This window comes from Quercus suber, unplaced genomic scaffold, assembly GCF_002906115.3.
Source record: "Quercus suber isolate HL8 unplaced genomic scaffold, Cork oak 2.0 scaffold_21, whole genome shotgun sequence".
NCBI lineage: Eukaryota > Viridiplantae > Streptophyta > Magnoliopsida > Fagales > Fagaceae > Quercus > Quercus suber.
In genome coordinates this window covers 1,287,811-1,305,508 of record NW_027069486.1, presented here as the reverse complement: position 1 = coordinate 1,305,508, position 17,698 = coordinate 1,287,811, and the positions used below count along the sequence as shown (strand labels likewise).

Here is a 17,698-nt window from a genome sequence, read left to right as displayed (position 1 = left end):
GGACCTTGATGTGCAATTAGCCAACACTGTTTTGAAGTTTACATTCAACAAATACACAGAAAAACAAAAACGGATCGAAATTTTTTTAACATAAACTATCAGGAATGCTTTTTAGTATGGGAGTTTTAAATGAATAGCAAGAAAGCTCAAAAACCCTTTATCGTCCCATCAGAAGCAAGAAATTTTAGAATTGACCGTGGTTCTTGATTATGCCGATTTTAAATGGAACAGAAATAGTACCTAAAGAGTTTAGAGGAAAACATATCTTTTATTTGGAACAACGAAAGTTTCACAAAACAAGTTATTGTCTTCTATCACTATAACATGATTAAAAATGAAAGAAACTGCCTAAGTCAAATACATCTGGCCCAGGCCATCTATGAGATTTTGTATTGTCTTCCCCCTCTATCCCCTGGCTTCAGGTGTTCCAGACTTCAAGTGCACACAAGAACCATGAATTAAAGAGGATTCATGAATGTTACCTGTTGAACTAGAAATATGGGTGAGATTATACAGCAGAAATAAGTTGTCATCAACTACAAGCCTCAATCAAGTTTAGAAAATTCAATGGATTTTAAGTAATAAGATGCAAATAGAGTAAGAGTGGGTTGGTCATATTGGAATAGATACAGCAGAAGCATCGTTTTAAACTTTACACCTGTTTCTGAAGGTTTTGATGTGCAGGCAATTGCTGATTCTGACGTATCTATCAAGCATGTTTCATGTTAACCAAAAATAAAATAATAAAATGAAGGAGACGATTTTTGTTTCTAAAAACAATATTTTTATAAAGGTCTGCAAGTGATAAAGAAAAATAAAACTCAAGCATTCTCCTCTTTTAAAATGAATGATTATTTACTTATATAAAATAAATAAATGATAATAAAATAAGAATTTACCAGAATGGCAGAATCATGATTCTGGAAAGCTATCCCAGCTTTCTAGGATCCATGTTCCTCCAGCAAAATATTAGACCACCCTAGTAAGGATATCAAACAGTTGAAGCTGTGTAGTGTAAGCATAACATAAAAAGTATAGCTTACCGTCCAAAATGCATTTCCACAGTAGCATCTTTAAAAATGTACCGTCAGTATATACAATAATCAAATAGTATACCAAACTTTTTTCTTTTTCCTTTTTTCTTTTTTATGAATAGAAAACTTAATAGTACACCAAACAATTATCATCATTGTTCATGCAAATCATTTTATGGTAATTATAGCCAACTAAATGCAACAGCAGACTTCTACTATTCAAGGAGCACAAATCATATCTTCACAACGAGAAATTAGACAAATTGTTTAGTATATGGAAATTAAATCTTTTGTGTTTTATCTAACACTTTAAAAGGAAAGAATGTATAGAATCAACGTTCAAATGTGGCAGACCTGATTTTTTTTTTTTTTTTTAATTTGATAAGTAAATAATCATTTTATTAATAAGAAGAGCATCAAAAACTGTCCTTGGCATCCCCCATTAACTCGAAAAACAAAAACAAAAACAAACACAAAAAACAAAAAGAAGAAGAAGAAGACTAATGACCAAAGTTCTCTTACCATCAAACTACAAAGAAGCAATAATATACATGTTTCTGCATTCTTCTAGCACATACAACACCAGTTAACTATAATCATACCCTTCTCAAGAAGATTGTCCCCCGTCAGAATGATCCCTGATGCAGCTATCCAACCAAAAAATCCTATCCTGTGTGGAACCCTTTTCTTCCAAACATTCTTCCATGGAAACCCAATATCCCAGTTTCCTCTGAAGACTTTATAATAGGATCTAGTATCAAACTGTCTAGAACATGATAGCCTCCAACATATTAAACCTGATATTACCATTAACAAAGCAATAAACTAAATGCAAGAGAAGTAATAAGGCTAAACTTCTTTCCACAAATATGCATTGCTTGATGCTTTGATATGTCATGCAGAACATTAATATTATTTACCTGAACAGTGGCAATGTCCCAGTTGATAGACACAAAATAAAGAAAAAAATCAAATGAATATCACCATCCTACATCTATATCAACTTGGCCCCTTTTTGTGTTCTTTGAACTAATGCTGTAAAGTTCAAGACAAGGAGATTACAATTATAGAAGTAATGTTCAGAACTTCAGATATGCCAGCAAATCAGGCTTTCTGTGGCTCCGTTTCAGGGCCCATCTTTCCACTCCAATAGTTCAACCAGCAGGGCATGTTTGTAAAGCTTATGCTGGAAGGCAACAAATAACTTAAAGCAGACCAAAAGAAATGAAAAAACAAAACTTAGTGCTAAAAAGAAAAAATATAGTAAAGATTTGCCCACAGAACATTCACAAGGAACTAAGAGCTCCATATTATATTTTGTAGTTTACAAAGGGAAGTGGCATTCACTGGATCCAAGAGAGCTAAAAATAAGACCAAGGCCAGAATAGAGCATGAGAGGAGCTCCTTGATTTTCTGTTTCTCTTTACTTTTAATTTTTGTGCATGGTCACAGAATACAGTGTGAGAAGTTATTACCTTTGATTTGACATTTATGTTCTACTTAATGAATATTTTGCCTTCATTCTTTCCTATAAGAGTAAAACCAACCTCTATTTCTGGTTTGACTAGTATTTTAACATTTCTTCCTTTCCTGTATTTCCCAACACTCCAGAAAATGGAAATGCCATCATGTTTATAGATTGCCAAAAAGGGATCAAGAACTTCTGCAAAGTAAACATTACAAAAATATTGCTACTTAAATGTAACTGGGCATTGCAACTCAGTAGTACAAATTGAAAGGATTCACCAAGTCTCCAAGACCCAAACTCAAAGGAACCAAACTCCAGAAACCATGGCTCTTTCCACTGTAATACATAACATCTACATTATAAAAAAAATTAAATTAAATTAAATTAAATCACAGATCATATCAATGGCTGGAAAAATCAAGGAATCAACTAGTAACCGAACCAAACACCTCACGACAGAGATTTTGATGTTTTTTCTTGAAGTATCAAAATAAAATTACAATGTGAGAGAGAGAGAGAGAGAGAGAGAGAGAGAGAGAGAGAGAGAATACTTTCTGCAGATGTTGAAAGAATGGTGAAGAAATCATGCACCAAGACTTAAAGAGAATAGTCATAGTAATGGCACCTCACTGGAGCTAGAATGATAAAATTGACAAAAAAGAAGACCAGAAACGTAAATGAGCCCCCCATGCTACCAGAAGATCTACAAGTTATAGGTTGCAGTGCATAAATAAAGGTTCTCTATCAGATCATATATATCGATTAAACTTATGAATGCAGTTTAGAACCCCCTGAGTTCAAAGCGAGGATTTACACATGCAAGTCCAGAACAGAAGGCTTTCAACCTTATTCTCAGTAATAATCTGGCAAAGATGCTCAGTAATAATGGCTAATGGCTGAAATCTAATGCTATTTTCATATAGAAACAAACTCTAATCAGTTTAGTGAATAGTGAGGTATGAGATATGAATGACACAAGCCAAGACCAAGGTATCAAAAATGCATGCCATATTTGAACTACTTCAGGGCAGGCATCCAACTGGAGAATTGGAATGTTGCTGTAAAACATACTTTCATTGGTCCTTGAGCAGTTGGTTATCCATAACAGAAATTCCCTGCGTTCTGCTTTTCATCCCATCTCTCATATGTTCTTTTCTCTTATACAGTTCCTTCAACAGCCTCCAAGCATTGACCTCCTTTCCTGGTTTAGAAAAAGCAGAATTGTTGATATATAAAAGGGTACTTTCACAAGGGATAAACCCTTTCTCATTGTGTATGATTTTTTTGCTTCGGCTCAATTTGATACTTTCAATTTTCTGTCCAACTCTGGTCACAGAGAGCCACAGATTAGTTTGTTGTAAGTTAATGAATTAGGGGACACCCCTCTCACTCGCATCTCATTTAGAAGCTCACTAGCCTGGCCCATTTTTCCCACCTTACAAAATCACTAATAGGCACATTGTAGGTGTTAGTTTTGGGAACAATGCCTTAAGTTATCATTTCACTATAAAATTTTACTGATTCCTTTTATTTCCAATCTTACCATGTCCAGAAACCAAAGTATCATAAGTAGAAGCATTAGGGACAAATTCTCTTCCTTACATTTCACCAAATATTTCGTCTGCCCCTCTCATGACATCAAGTGTGTCTATTTTCTAGCTTTTCTTGTGCGGTTAGTCTCCCTTTTTATATATATCCTAGATGAAAAGATAATACAATAGTTTAGTAATGTAAATTGTTAACATGAGATCAAAAGCAATTTATACAGCTCTTAGTAGCTATAGTGGCTAGAGGCTTGGTTTCAGTGAGAATCACTCTAAGTACTGATTATTTCGTAACTCCATTATGGGAGAAGGGCCAGTTGAGATATAGCTCACTGGCTATTCAAAATTAAGATTGCTTTGCACTCCAATCAAAACCAGATTATGTTATCACAGGAAATTCTTCAAGGTCAATATGGTTGGCACAAATCCAATGGAACCCAATCTGAGTTGGGTCCCAATTTGAATGTAAACTGCAGAGGATTTAGAATTTCCATGCCAAGAATTCCATTATACAAGTTCCCAAAAGATAACTGCAAAGATGAGTCACAACTATGTATGCACTTCAATAAATGTAATTGGTATTACAGAACAAGCTACCTTTCAGTGCCAACTATCTAAGTGAAAAGACCTAATATTTTTAACAACGTATAAGTATAAAGGCAAGACGTATTTACAAAACAAGAAAATAGGAGAAAATAAAATGGAAAACTATGTTAATGTCAAGGAAAATTAAATTTTGATATCAATTCTTACAACAAAAATTCCAGTCATGACAGGCTGGAACAATTAGGACAAGCTAACCTGTGACTTCGGAATCTGAATCTATGCCTAATGAATACACTCTAAAAACCAGAAACACTGCTCCACCTCAACACAGAGTTCATCGTCTCTTTGAAAGAGAACCATGCTGCTTGTCCAGTAAGTCTTGAAAGGATACAAGGGACCACCCTTCCTCAGTTTGAGCATACAACTTTTGATTTAAGTGATCAACAATAATGCTGACATTCCCAAATCCATATATCTGGTGCCCGTTGTGCATTCGTCCCACCTTTGGCTTAAATAGTAAGCCATGTTGTTGGGCATGGGCTTCAATAACTTCTTTCAAGCTCATCTCAGCACCACTCGTATCATCCATATAGGTCGCACCACTGAAACTCGCAGCAGCTTGTTGTGCTGCTGCTTTCTGCTGAGCCTCAAACTGTCTTTGCTCAAGTACCCTAAAATAGCTAATGTTCTCTTTCAAACCAGGTTGGACCACCTCCAAACCTTCAACAGTCTGGTTCATCATCTCAAGACCACGATTAAGCTGATACCGGATACTTTCATTTGCAAGAAGTTCCTTCGGAAGAAGTTCTTTCCAACCCAAATACCATTTTGTTATCTCCTCAAAGTTTGGGCTTGCTTGTAACCAATGATACAAGACCTGTAGCCACTTGGAAAAAAAGAACCTCTCCATCATATCAACCATAAGATGAATTGGTACATCAGAAGACCACTTCATAACCCAATAAAACTCATCAAGCTTCTGATTTGCGGGGTTTACTTGAAACTCTTGCAGAACAAGCTGCAACTTAGGAACTATAAATCTACGCATAAGCTGTTCCCAACTCGCTGAATCAAACACAGTCTTCCAAGGTGACAATATAGTATATGCAGACACATCACTTGGATGCCAAGCACCAAGAATTTGACTCAACTTAACACGTATCGTTTGATAAATACCCTCCAATTTGTGTCCCAAATACGGTAACCATGGATGCACCCAAACATGGATTGGAACAGTTTCCCGTAATGGTTCCCAAGAGCCCACTGCAGCAGTCAGTTTAGGCATCACAATGTTATCCAAAATAAAATGGAGAACTGATGGAGGTAACAACTTTTCCCAAGAATCCATAAACCGAAGCATTGGCTCCGGGTCCCTAGCCTGCCAAGTGTTGACACCAGAAATTCTAACGGCCGGTAACACAACCTCGGATATCAATTGGGAATAAGGCGAAGCAGTATCCCAGATATCATGACATTCTTCACCCTCAAGTACACTCTTCCACAAAGATACAGCCTCTAACCCGTGGAAGGGATTCTGAAGAGGATCCCATCCCTGAAACACTCTAATAAACAAAGGCAGAGCATACGAGCAGGCAATACAGGACAAGTTACACAACTTGTAATCCTCAGCAAATTTGCTCCTCAACGCACTGAAACGCTCCGCAAGTGAATCCAATGTCAACTTCCCCGCCGAATCCTCTTCCCCCAATTGATCCAACACACTCATTATCTCTCCCATGCTATACAACTGCTTCTTCTGCCTCTCAGCCTCAACTAACAACCTCTCCTTATCTGCCTTCAATCGCTCTGCCGTGGCCTCCTCATTCCTCAAATCCCTATCAATCTTCTCTATTTCAAGCTCTGCCAAGTCCACAATAAGCTTCACATTGTACTGAAGCTCCGGCATTGGAACATCATCCTCCCTCGCCTTCTCCTCAGCATTCAAATTCTCCAAATTCGTCAACACCCGAACCTGCGGTCCCCTCATATCATACACCTTCTGAACAACCTCAACCTTCTCCCCCCCTTGCTCCGCCTTTCTCGCCAACAACTCATCCGCAGTAAGAAACTCCTCATCCTCCTCCTTCCTCTTCCTCGCCTGCTTCGACCACCGCTTCCCTTTCCCTCTCCCCGCACTCTCACTCCCCAACAAACCCTTCTTCTTATCCACCTCCAACTCCTTTATTCCCACCGGAGCAGCAAACTTCTCCGCCTCCCTGTAATCATTAAAACCCATGCCCATTTTCTTCGGCCGCAGTTTCGCCTCAATGGGAGCCACAATCCCTTGCGCATTCTTCCCAAGCCCACCACCTTTGTACCCCATTTTCTCCAACAATTTCATACCAATCCCTTTCGTGTGCTTCTCAAACCCACCAACAGAATTACCAGTACCAGTACCACTCACAAAACCTTCATCTTTCGCTCTCTTCCCCTTATCCAATTTCACCTTCTCAGCCCTCTCCTTCTCCCTCCTCATCGCCCCTTCCTTAATCCTCTTCCCAAACGCCGTCGGCAAAAACTCCTCCTCCTCCTCCTCCTCCGCCTCCTCCTCTTCGTTCCGCCTAACTCCATTGGTCCCCGAACCAAACCCTAGACCCGACCCGGAGTTGAACCCGAGGCCAAGACCGGGCCTGTCGTCGGCGATATCTTCCTTCGAATTTTCTTCAATCTCTTGGGTGGGCATGACGGTACCGGTGGAGATGAAACTGACCGGCTTGGTGAGGTCGGGTTTCTTGTGAAGATCGCGATTTTTGCGACGCTTTTTGGAGGACGAGTAGTCATCGGAATCGGAGGCCGAGTCCGCAAAAACGCCATAGAGAACATCATCCTTGGTTTGAGAACGCTTCTCCTTGCGCTTCCGGTAGTAGAACTCGCCATTGATCCATTGTCCGTCCTCGTAATCGTTCTCCATACCGAACTTCTCCATTTCTTGATAATCATCCATCTTCAACAACAACAACAAACAAAAAAACACTAGGGTTTCGAGTTTCGAATTTGCAAGAATCAAAAACCAAAACCAAAACCAAAACCGAAAAAACACACTAGGGTTTTCGAATTTGTAGTAATGAGACTTAGAAAGCTAACCGTGTGGCAGTAGTAGTTGGTGTTGTTTCAAAAAACAACAGTTGGGACCCAAAGCTCGCAACTGGGTGCGAGTCCGAGAGTGCACAGAAGAAGAGAAGACCAGAGATTCGAGCTTTTGAATTTGATTACTAAAAATTTTTGTTTAGCTTAATTAAGTCTTAAAAAAACAGACCCGTTGAGCCGACATAACTCATGTGGGTTACAAAGAGAAGCACAATATAATAGTATTAACCAAACAGGGCCGGCCCAAGTCCTCCCAAAACAAAAACGTTCTCACCCTTTTAGAAAAAAAGGCCTCCAAAAACCAACCCCAATTATTGAAAAAGCCCAAAATGTTTATGGTATAATTTTTTTTTTTTTTTAAAGGTTGTGAACCATTTTTTTGATGAGTGATGATTGAGATACTAAAATTTTTATTATATAAGGCTTACAAATTGATATGAAACTTTCATTAATTAGGTATTTTAAGTTCACTAATTACATTCATTATTACATTAGTTTATAAATATTTTGTAGTAACTTTTTAGTTTTTCTTTTCTCAACTCTAACAAGGCCTCCAAATATTAGACTAATAGAAACATAACTCAATAGCTTGAAACTTTATTTCTTGTAAACTAATATCCTATATGATAGACTATTAACATTAGCCATCTAGTCTCTCACATAACCACACACCAAACAATTTCTAGCTCTCTCTTAACACCAAAATATACATTTAAAAATTAGATTGCAATTTTACTTAACCATGCATTGTCTTATATCCAAGATGAAGTAAACTTCTTCTTTAAAAAAAAAAAAAAACACTTTTGTTAAATTGTACTTGAACTATAATATTTAATTATCTATATAAATATAAATTGATTTAGTTAGTATTAATTCATCAAATTAACCTGAGATTCGTTATTATTAAATTAATGTTTAAATAAAAGTCCACTCTTCAACTTATCACCTTAGGTTTCAAACTATACCTAGCCAACCCTATATCAAAAATAAATCATATCTGTTAAATAGGTCACAAGGCTAGTTGAATGGTGGAGCAAGAGATGTGGTCGCCTAAGGCCCGTAGTAAAAAAAAAAAGGCCCCCAAATTTTAACCAATATGGTTATTTATAATCAATAATTAAAACAATTTTTTTTACCAAATGAAAAACAAATAAAAATTAGAGAAAAATACAACATTCACAATATTTTTCATAACACTTTTACAACTAATACTAAGTAGCAGGCTGTTACAGCTTGTTATTGATGGAAAAAAAAATTATAGTGATATTTGCAAATAGAAAACAAAAAACAACTTAAAACCTAGGATTTGTTGTAAAAAATATTGTGAATGTTGCACTTCTAAAAAAAAAGAATAATAATAAGAGTTTAGTTAGCAAACTTTTACTAGTTCTTATCTAAGTCTACAACTAACACCACTCTTTTACTTATTACTATCAATTTGCTACATCAACAAGTATAAAAAAAATTTGTCAAATTTTTCTGTCTATAAAATTTTTTTAAAAAGAAAAAAATTCTACATAGTTTATGCTAATTAGTAGTAATTTTGCATCTAAAACAAGATAATTAATTTCTGTCTTAGGCCCTCAAATACATCAAGCAACTCCTGATAGGTCATATTTCATTAACTTGAGCACTAGAATAGCTGTACCTCAATAGTTGTACCTCGATATGACACAAAAATTGCCACTCATAACCCAAAGATGAACTTAGATTAGGTGAATGTTTTGACATCAATGAATGGGTGTTAAGATTTGTTTTTTTTTTTTTTTTTTTTTTTTTTAAGATAGAATTTTAATATGGATAAGATGTTCCTCCAATTCATTATGTATTTGAAAAACAATTTTATGTATACTTTTAATCATCTGACATATTTAAAAGTTACATGACTTTTTAAAATATTTTAGCAAATCATGTGATTAAAATACACTATTTGGGAGGCCAGAATAATTGGCCCTATTGGGTTTGGTTCAAGGAGCATAAAGGCCCAACCATTAACCCATTTAATCCAAATAGGCCCAAGCAAATTGAAGAGGAGTCTTGACCAAAGGAACAAGTAGCCTGAGGAAGGCGTTAGGACAAAAACGATCCAAAGAAGGTGAGAGGAAAACTACATGAGGCCGAGAGTTATGATATGAAGGAGGAAACAGTGACTAGTGTAGACAAAAAAAAAAAAAGGGGGGGGGGGGAACTTCTCAAAAAAGCTATCATCACCTTTGCATTGAATTCACTGCAACAATCAAACCTATTTATTAATGACTGAATAACATATGAACAATATTAACACAGCCTGTTACTTATTTAGCATGACCTCAAAAGAAGGGATGAGACAAGTATCTTAAGGGAGAATCAACAACCCTCCATGTGGAGGTTAAGATCAAAGCAAAAACATTATAAAAGAGAAGAGATCCCAATAAACATGGATCGGATCTCAAATATTAGAAAAATGATACTCATACTAAGGAAGAGATCCTTTAGTGTAAAAGGTTACTTGACCATTTTGAGGAAGATAAGTTAAACACAATTACCTTAACAACAATCCTTATGCTAATATCTTGTCATATCTTTATCTTTGAATAAAATTGTTATCAAAAAGTTCAATTGTTGGTCCAAACACCCATATCTATAATTAATTATGTTGGGCCTCAATCCAAACCCCATTACATCTTACGCTTTCGGATTTTTAGCCCATACAACTATGTATTATTTTATAAATTTTCATGTAATTAGTAGATTCCTCCAATTCAATTTGGAGAACATTTTTCTTTTAAAATTTGTTGCCATATAATTTTAAATCATTATATCGTTTTTTTAATGGATCAATTATCACACATGTAGAACTTTATATCGTTTTTTTAAATGGATCAATTATCACACATGTAGACAAAACGACTATTTAAAAATTGTCTCAAACATAACTACAACTTACAAGAAGAATCAAAAGAAAAAATTATACAAATGGGGGCGAAAATGAAAACATCTCAAACCAACCATACAAGTCGGAAAGTAATTTTTTTTTTTTTTTGATAACCAGAAAGTAAATATTTACTATTTCAAAAGTACAATGATAGGATAATATCTCTTAACGATTAGAAATGAATATCAAGTCCTTATTGCTGAGGATTAGCTAATAATTTTTCTGAAATTAAGTCAAACACTCATAGGCAGACAGCTCACGAGCTTGGACGGTGGACAATTGCTCACTTGGATTGGATTTCGGATCCTGCGAACTCTCTGGCGTCTCGTACTTCTTCTAGTCTAGTTGTTGCATTAAATATCTCACACATTGCATCGCATCCAATGCACAAGCACACAAAACCCATCCTACAAATGCAGCAAATATCACTGAACTTTCCACGTGTCCTCTCCACACTCACCACATCTCACACCACCCAATCTGCACTGTAACACTTTTTTCGATTCACGTTTCACCAAGTAAAGACACTGTCACTGCCACTCTCTTCTGAGTCCTATATATATCTTTGCTTTAAACAAAGCACAATCTCTTTCTCACTCTCTTTTTGAGTCTTTTCTTCTGAAAGTCTTGTTGTTACTACAAAAGGTTGAAAAATCCAATCCCAATTCAATGGCTAAGTCTCTAGTAGTTTCCTATGGTTGTAACAAGGTACCACATAGTCTTCAACATCGTACTTTGCATCCAAACAATTGCCACTCTCTTCCACCGCTAAAGACCACCTTGTCTTTGACCCTTCAAAACCAAAACCAAAACCAAAAGCCTCTATCTTTGAAATACAACTCGCTCACTACTTTGATAAACCGACGAGTCAGTTCTCCGATTACTGCTGCTCTTGACTCGGATGTCCCACATCCACTTCACCAGGTATTTCCGCAATCCCAGCTCTCTGTTTTATATATTATGATTGTTATTAACGAATTGGTGCTAGTTTCGTTGTGTTAAGTGTTTAACTAATGCTGTGTTTGCCAGCTGAGAAAATAGTATGTCTTTACCAATGAAAGTAAGAAAACCCCCACTAACAAGTTCTGGGTCTGCCAAAAAATGAACGACAGACTAAAGTTTTGCTCTTTGTCGGTTGTAGAATTGTTGCACACTTTGTTGACTTGGATTTGACTTTTTCCAAATGATCATTTTGTTTTTATTTTTTTATTATTATTTTTTTAATTGGGGTGTAGAATTCTTATCCTAAAGATTCAATTTCTTGGCCTTTTATTTATTTTAGCAATGAAAATTCATTTCTCGTTATATGATTCTTAATCTCAAGAAATGCATACCTCAGCAAACTTCTGATTTTCTTTTTGGTGGTTGTGGTTGCAGAAAGGTTGGGGCACTTGTTTAGTTTAGGAACACTTATTTGACTTGGATCTTATATTTCAAAAGATTTCATTTCCCTTTCTCCTTTTTGTTTTTGTTTTTGTTGTCAACAAATGGGCTAAGGAAAAACCACACATGTGAGTAGTATGACAATTAAAGCTTTGGCTAAATAAATGTTCCATTATTTTGGGCTTTGATATTTAAGTTTTTGGCCAGAGGAGAGCGATTAATGGGCCAGTGAGAAAGAGTGAGTAGATTCAAGTTGAGAGAGTGAAAAAAGGTAGAGGAAAGACCAAAGAGTAATGTTTGTAGAAGTAGTAAAAAGTGACAAGTTAATGACGAAGATAACAGAGAGTATGAATTTAGTAAATATAAATATAAAAATAAAAAAGAGTATAACTTAGGATAGAATAGAATGACGGAAAATAATTCATGTGGGTAAATCCGACTAATCTATTAAGGTTATGATTCATAACCGACCGCAAAAATTTGGGACTACGGCTTGTTGTTGTTGTTGTATATATAACTATTTGGCTTGGTTCTTTGCTTTCTCTTTGGATCATCTATTGTCTAAGATTTCAATGAATTGCTAATCATTAATCCTGTCTTTTGTGGTAAATTATTTTGATTTCTTATATCTTGTGCTCTCTGGTTCTTAAAAGCTTGACTTCATTCAGCTGATTAAATACTTCAGAAGCTCAGTTAATCCCCACAATTCCGAGGACCAAGAACATTGTTCTCCTATAATGTCTCAGATTTTATTATTATATATATTATTCTATTAGCTTGCGTAAGCTGAATTGTAAGCCCTTGGTTTGAGTTAAATGTACTGATGGATTCTTTTGGGGGTTTTGAAAGGGATCAGTGAGATTAAGGAGCAGTAAGAGCTTTGAGCAATGGGATTCATTGACAGCAAAGTTTGCTGGAGCATCAAATATCCCATTTCTGTTGATGCAACTGCCTCAGATCATCCTGAATGCTCGCAATCTTTTGGCAGGGAACAAAACAGCCCTTCTGGCGGTCCCATGGCTGGTACAGCATTGCTCTAGCTTCTTAATCATTTAAAGCAAACTTTTAAATTCTTTTTAATCTTTCGATTTATTATTGTTTAATGTCCTCAGTTTAGGCTCTTAGAAAACATTCAGGCAAAAGTTGAAATCAACAATATCAAGTTTTAGAATTGACATTCTTTTCTTAGGCTTTGTTGAGTGATGTTTCAATCCTCTTTCTGTTTTTATGTTATGGAGAAAAGATTCAAAACTTAAAACTGTCCCTACTCCCCCACTCCCCCCCAACCCCCCCCCCCCCCCCCCCCTGGCCACTTTTTACTATCAACCAGACAATGCATTGCCTTTGGAACCTAAGGGACTGAATGTTGTTAATGCAGGGAATGTTCACTGGTTTACTTGGAAACCTTTCACTGCTCTCATACTTTACAAAGAAGAGGGAGAAGGAGGTGATTGTTGTGCAAACATTGGGCGTAGTATCACAATATGTGGTATTCCTGCAGCTTGCAATCGCAGAAGCCATGCCTCTACCTTATTTTGTGATTACTTCAGTTGTTGTTGCAGCCGGGCTTATATTGAATTTCACGAATTATTTTAATTTGCTCGATGCCGGAATCTGGCACTATTGGGAAGATTTTATCACTGTTGGCGGGCTATCTGTCCTTCCCCAAGTAATCTCCTCCAGCACCCCCTCTCTCTCTCTCTCTCTCTCTCTCTATTTGCATGCCCAAACACAAACATCTATTCTAAATTTTATTTTTGGTATTTAGGCAATGAAAATATTTATTTATATCTGGCACTTATAATTCTGATCCTTTTAAACATGTTTGGATGCAGATTATGTGGTCTACATTTGTACCATATATACCGAATAGTACCTTGCCAGGGGCAATAGCTTTTGTTGTAGCTGTCACGGCTGTTATTATGGTAAGCTTTACCTACCTGTGGGCTGTTTATCTACTTTTATTCATGTTACTATGATAAGATATGAGTCCTAAATGTGGTGAAAGCATTAGAACATGAATCATTCAGTTTAGTTCGAGGTGCATAAAGTTTCCTCTCTCTCTTATGTTGGTAGATTAAGGGAGAATAGAACTGTAACAAGGGCAAATATACCTGATGGGAACAATGTGCACGGAATCTTTCAACATGATTAAAGTCTGCGTGCTGGATCATGGGTCAATCTCTTCATTCTAGGAGTCAGGATGCATTCTATAATTTCTCCAGGCACAGCAGCATCAGTGATTGCCTTAATTTTGGAATCCTTGGGCCTGAGCAGACCTATCAAAATTAATATTAGACAACTCAAGTATGTGTGCATTGTAGAAAATGATAAAGAAAGGTTGCTCTGTGTCAAAACATGGTCAATTTAATACAAACAATAACTTCAATAATAATAGAATGTTACAATTCATTTTACATGGTTTTTCTTTTTTTGAACTTCACTTACTGAGCCAAATCAAGTCCATGCTAAAGTGATCTGGCCTTGTCATGTACAGTTCTAAAACATATCATTCAGGTGTATGTGTTGATCTTTACTTTTGTATTCAAGAGCACCAAATTGATCTCTGATGATTTTTCTCTCTATATGTTTGCCTGATCCACCTAAAGGTCTCCATTACCTGAGTAATGTGGGATCAAGCCTCTGATGTACAGGACATTTTATTCATGATATTATCACAGTTCAAATAATTGAATAACATGCTGATGATTTTTAAAAATTAAGCCTTTTTTTAATTCTAATCCTGCTATAGCCTTGACCAAGCATGTTAAGTGGTAAGTCTCAAACCTTAGAGGTTTTACATAATTCAGTGTGTTTGGATTGAGAGAAGTGGAAGGAAGAGAAGTGAAGTATTTCAAAGTTTTAATTACTACTTATGTTTGGATCTTTAATGAGAAGAAAGTGAAGACAGAAATGAAAGGAACTAGGCTCTCATTGTACTTCAGTCCAAAATTGAATGGAATTGGTGAAAACTGGAAGTGTTCATGTATGTACAACATTTAAAGCATATTTACAATTTAATTATGACACAAAATCAATAGAAACTATTTAGGAAAATAAAAATCTTCTCTTTTCTTCCTTCCAATGCTAAACAAAAATAAATTACTACAAACTTCAATGCACTTCTTATCAATTTCCTTTGTGTCACTTATTTTCACTCTAAAATTGCCAAACTGAAGTGAAAAGATCCTATCCTTTTGCCTTCCATCCAGACATAATTCTTTTGTAAAATTGTTGTGAGATTAATTTGTTGTCATTAACATAAAAGTGACTAATTCAGGGTTCATTATCTGCAATAGATGCCTTTAAAAAAAAAGTTTTGTCATTCTTTTTAATGTTTTTTAGATTAAGACCAAGAAATGGGCAGTCTGATTCAGCTTTTTTCCCCCCTAACATGAAGCTGCTAATATTTGCAGGCACGAATGGGTAAACTTTCTGAGGAAGGTGTCAAATTTGTTGGAGGAATATCTGGGTGGACGGCTACACTTCTCTTCATGTGGATGCCAGTTTCACAAATGGTAATCTAATCTTGTGGTGCTGTCTTAGAATTGTGACATTTTAAATAGGAAAATTTATTTTGTATGTGTTAGATCAATAGTTGAACAATCAAACTCATGTGAAAAGGAGAGTTAGAATAATGGTTAAATGATACAAGATTAAGCTTCAAGTTAGCTGGTAGTTCACCGGTACATACACTGACAACAATTTGTGCTTCCTGTTCAGTGGACAAATTTCCTGAATCCTGATAACATCAGAGGCTTATCAGCTTTCTCAATGTTACTCGCTATGATGGGAAATGGACTTATGATTCCACGTGCCCTCTTTACTCGTGATTTTATGTGGTAATGCCCTTGTCCTTCTATGTTCTTTTTGATTTCAATGTTGAATAAGATATTCATAGGTCTGTTTAACTTGCTAATGTTCCACAGATTAACCCACTGCATTTCAACTCTAGAAGAATAAGTTTGTTCTAACTTGCATTTGAACACTACATTGCCAAAATAATTATGTGTATCATCTATCATGGTATTGTTTCTAACAATGCCCACCATGCTATATAATGTAAAGATTACCATCTAAGTTAGTTCTTGGGTGAAAAGAAGGTATTCCTATGAAGTAACTCTGATTGTTATCAGTTTCCATTATCTGAAGGGGTGTGGGAGGTGGAGTTTTCTGTCCAAGTGGCTATCTCCACTCACTAGAAATCTTCTATATAACATATTTATGACCTATACCAAATATATCTAAACATTTTTAGGTACGAATGTTAAGTATCATAGAATTCTTGAACATATATCATTTAACTTCCAGGGAGTTAGATACCAACTAATAAATTTTAGTGAACTCCTTACTGACCTGGTTTTAACATGCTTTTTGTTGACCTGATTCTTTGATGTTTTAGTTTTATTCATTGATGCTTTGATGAATTATTAACTATATATATTAGTAAAAAGTTGGTTCAATTGTGACTGCAGGTTTCTTGGTTCAACTTGGGCTACTTTGTTTTATGGATATGGGAATATTCTATGCTTGTACTGGTAAGAAATCCCTAATGAATAGTCCATCTCTACATATATATACATATATATATATATATATATTTTTTTTTTATGTTTACTGAGTGACAATTTGATCTCAACTGAATCTGTGTTGTATTTCCCCCCCCACAAATCTTTGGGTTTCTTTTTTTAATTTATTTTATGTGCTTGAGCCGACCATCAAGTTTTTCTTGCTCTAAACTTGATTCTAGTCTTGAACATGGGAGAAAAAAACCCTCTAATATAATTTTCCTTACAACAGGAATGGCTCTGTGGAGAGACCCCATAGCGTATGGATACAACTCACCTTTGAGATCCTTAAAAGAGTTGGTTTTTGGTTCTTGACTTGAAGCCAAGTTGATGCTGCAAATGGAGCTCAACTGATGTAGAAGTGACGTGGTCTCAGATCCTAAGCATAAAATGCAACAATTCTTTTTCTGCTGGGATGCTGGTGCAGCATCTGTGGCAATAGTGTGCCACCCTACAAGCTTCAATCATACAGCATTTTCACCATATTACCACTGCTTTTTATCTATGGAGTGAACTCGAAATAGCACATTGTGTAACTTTTAAAATGATAGTATAAAATCAGCTCCAAAATAGTCCTGCATGTAGCATAATCTCCTATAATAATTTGTCCAATTTTCAATCACTGCTTGTTTAATAGTGTTCTTTCTCTCTAGGGTCAAATGCCCTCATTTGTCCAACTTATTTGTAATTTGTTCAAAAATAAATAAGGCTACAAGGGATGTTAATATAATCATCTCCGTTGGAACATTTTTTCTGATTGGTAAGTCGTGTATCAGAGATTTGAATCCATTACTTCATCCTCCAACTGGGCACTGAATTTTGAATCAATTCATCCTCCATCCCATTCTTAGGAGAGGAGGTTCTCCTTAATTTTTGGATGTTTCAATCTAGTAATTCAGCTCATTTCTTAAAAGGTTTGAACTATTACATGACCATTTTAAGCAAGCCAACTAGTTTGAAGTTTCACATACAAGAAGTATACAGAAACAAAAATGTATGAAAAAACTAGCAAAATAAACTATCCGGAAATGCTTGTAAGTATGGGAGTTTAAAAGGAATAGCAAGAAAGCTCAAAATACCATTAATCATCCTATCAGAATCAAAAAAATTTAGAATTGAATGCGCAGTTTTTGATTATGCTGATTTGGATTGGA

The 17,698-nt window shown here is 35.8% G+C and overlaps 2 protein-coding genes across 2 annotated transcripts; one reads left to right on the top strand and one right to left on the bottom strand.

The window, feature by feature from the left end:
* Positions 1-4,759: 4,759 nt before the first annotated feature.
* LOC111992842 (septin and tuftelin-interacting protein 1 homolog 1) lies at positions 4,760-7,811 on the bottom strand. The gene is made up of 2 exons (XM_024024695.2): positions 7,677-7,811; positions 4,760-7,536 (listed from the first exon to the last, which is right to left on the bottom strand). Exon 2 carries the CDS (start codon positions 7,534-7,536, stop codon positions 4,927-4,929), a length of 2,610 nt encoding a protein of 869 aa, XP_023880463.2. The 5' UTR covers positions 7,677-7,811; the 3' UTR covers positions 4,760-4,926.
* Positions 7,812-10,995: 3,184 nt separating this feature from the next.
* On the top strand, positions 10,996-17,291 carry LOC111997206 (maltose excess protein 1-like, chloroplastic). Its single transcript, XM_065763943.1, has 8 exons — positions 10,996-11,517; positions 12,826-12,999; positions 13,355-13,645; positions 13,812-13,901; positions 15,393-15,494; positions 15,700-15,818; positions 16,452-16,514; positions 16,700-17,291. The coding sequence occupies exons 1-8, from the start codon at positions 11,263-11,265 to the stop codon at positions 16,857-16,859; spliced, it is 1,254 nt and encodes a 417-aa protein (XP_065620015.1). The 5' UTR covers positions 10,996-11,262; the 3' UTR covers positions 16,860-17,291.
* The last annotated feature ends 407 nt before the right edge of the window (positions 17,292-17,698 follow it).

Excerpts from the sequence above, each read along its gene's own strand:
- LOC111997206 (XM_065763943.1), top strand. The coding sequence starts at position 11,263 with ATGGCTAAGTCTCTAGTAGTTTCCTATGGTTGTAACAAGGTACCACAT. Across the intron at positions 15,495-15,699 it reads GGATGCCAGTTTCACAAATG|TGGACAAATTTCCTGAATCC; the intron begins GTAATCTAATCT and ends CTTCCTGTTCAG. Across the intron at positions 15,819-16,451 it reads TTTACTCGTGATTTTATGTG|GTTTCTTGGTTCAACTTGGG; the intron begins GTAATGCCCTTG and ends TTGTGACTGCAG.
- LOC111992842 (XM_024024695.2), bottom strand. The coding sequence starts at position 7,536 with ATGGATGATTATCAAGAAATGGAGAAGTTCGGTATGGAGAACGATTAC.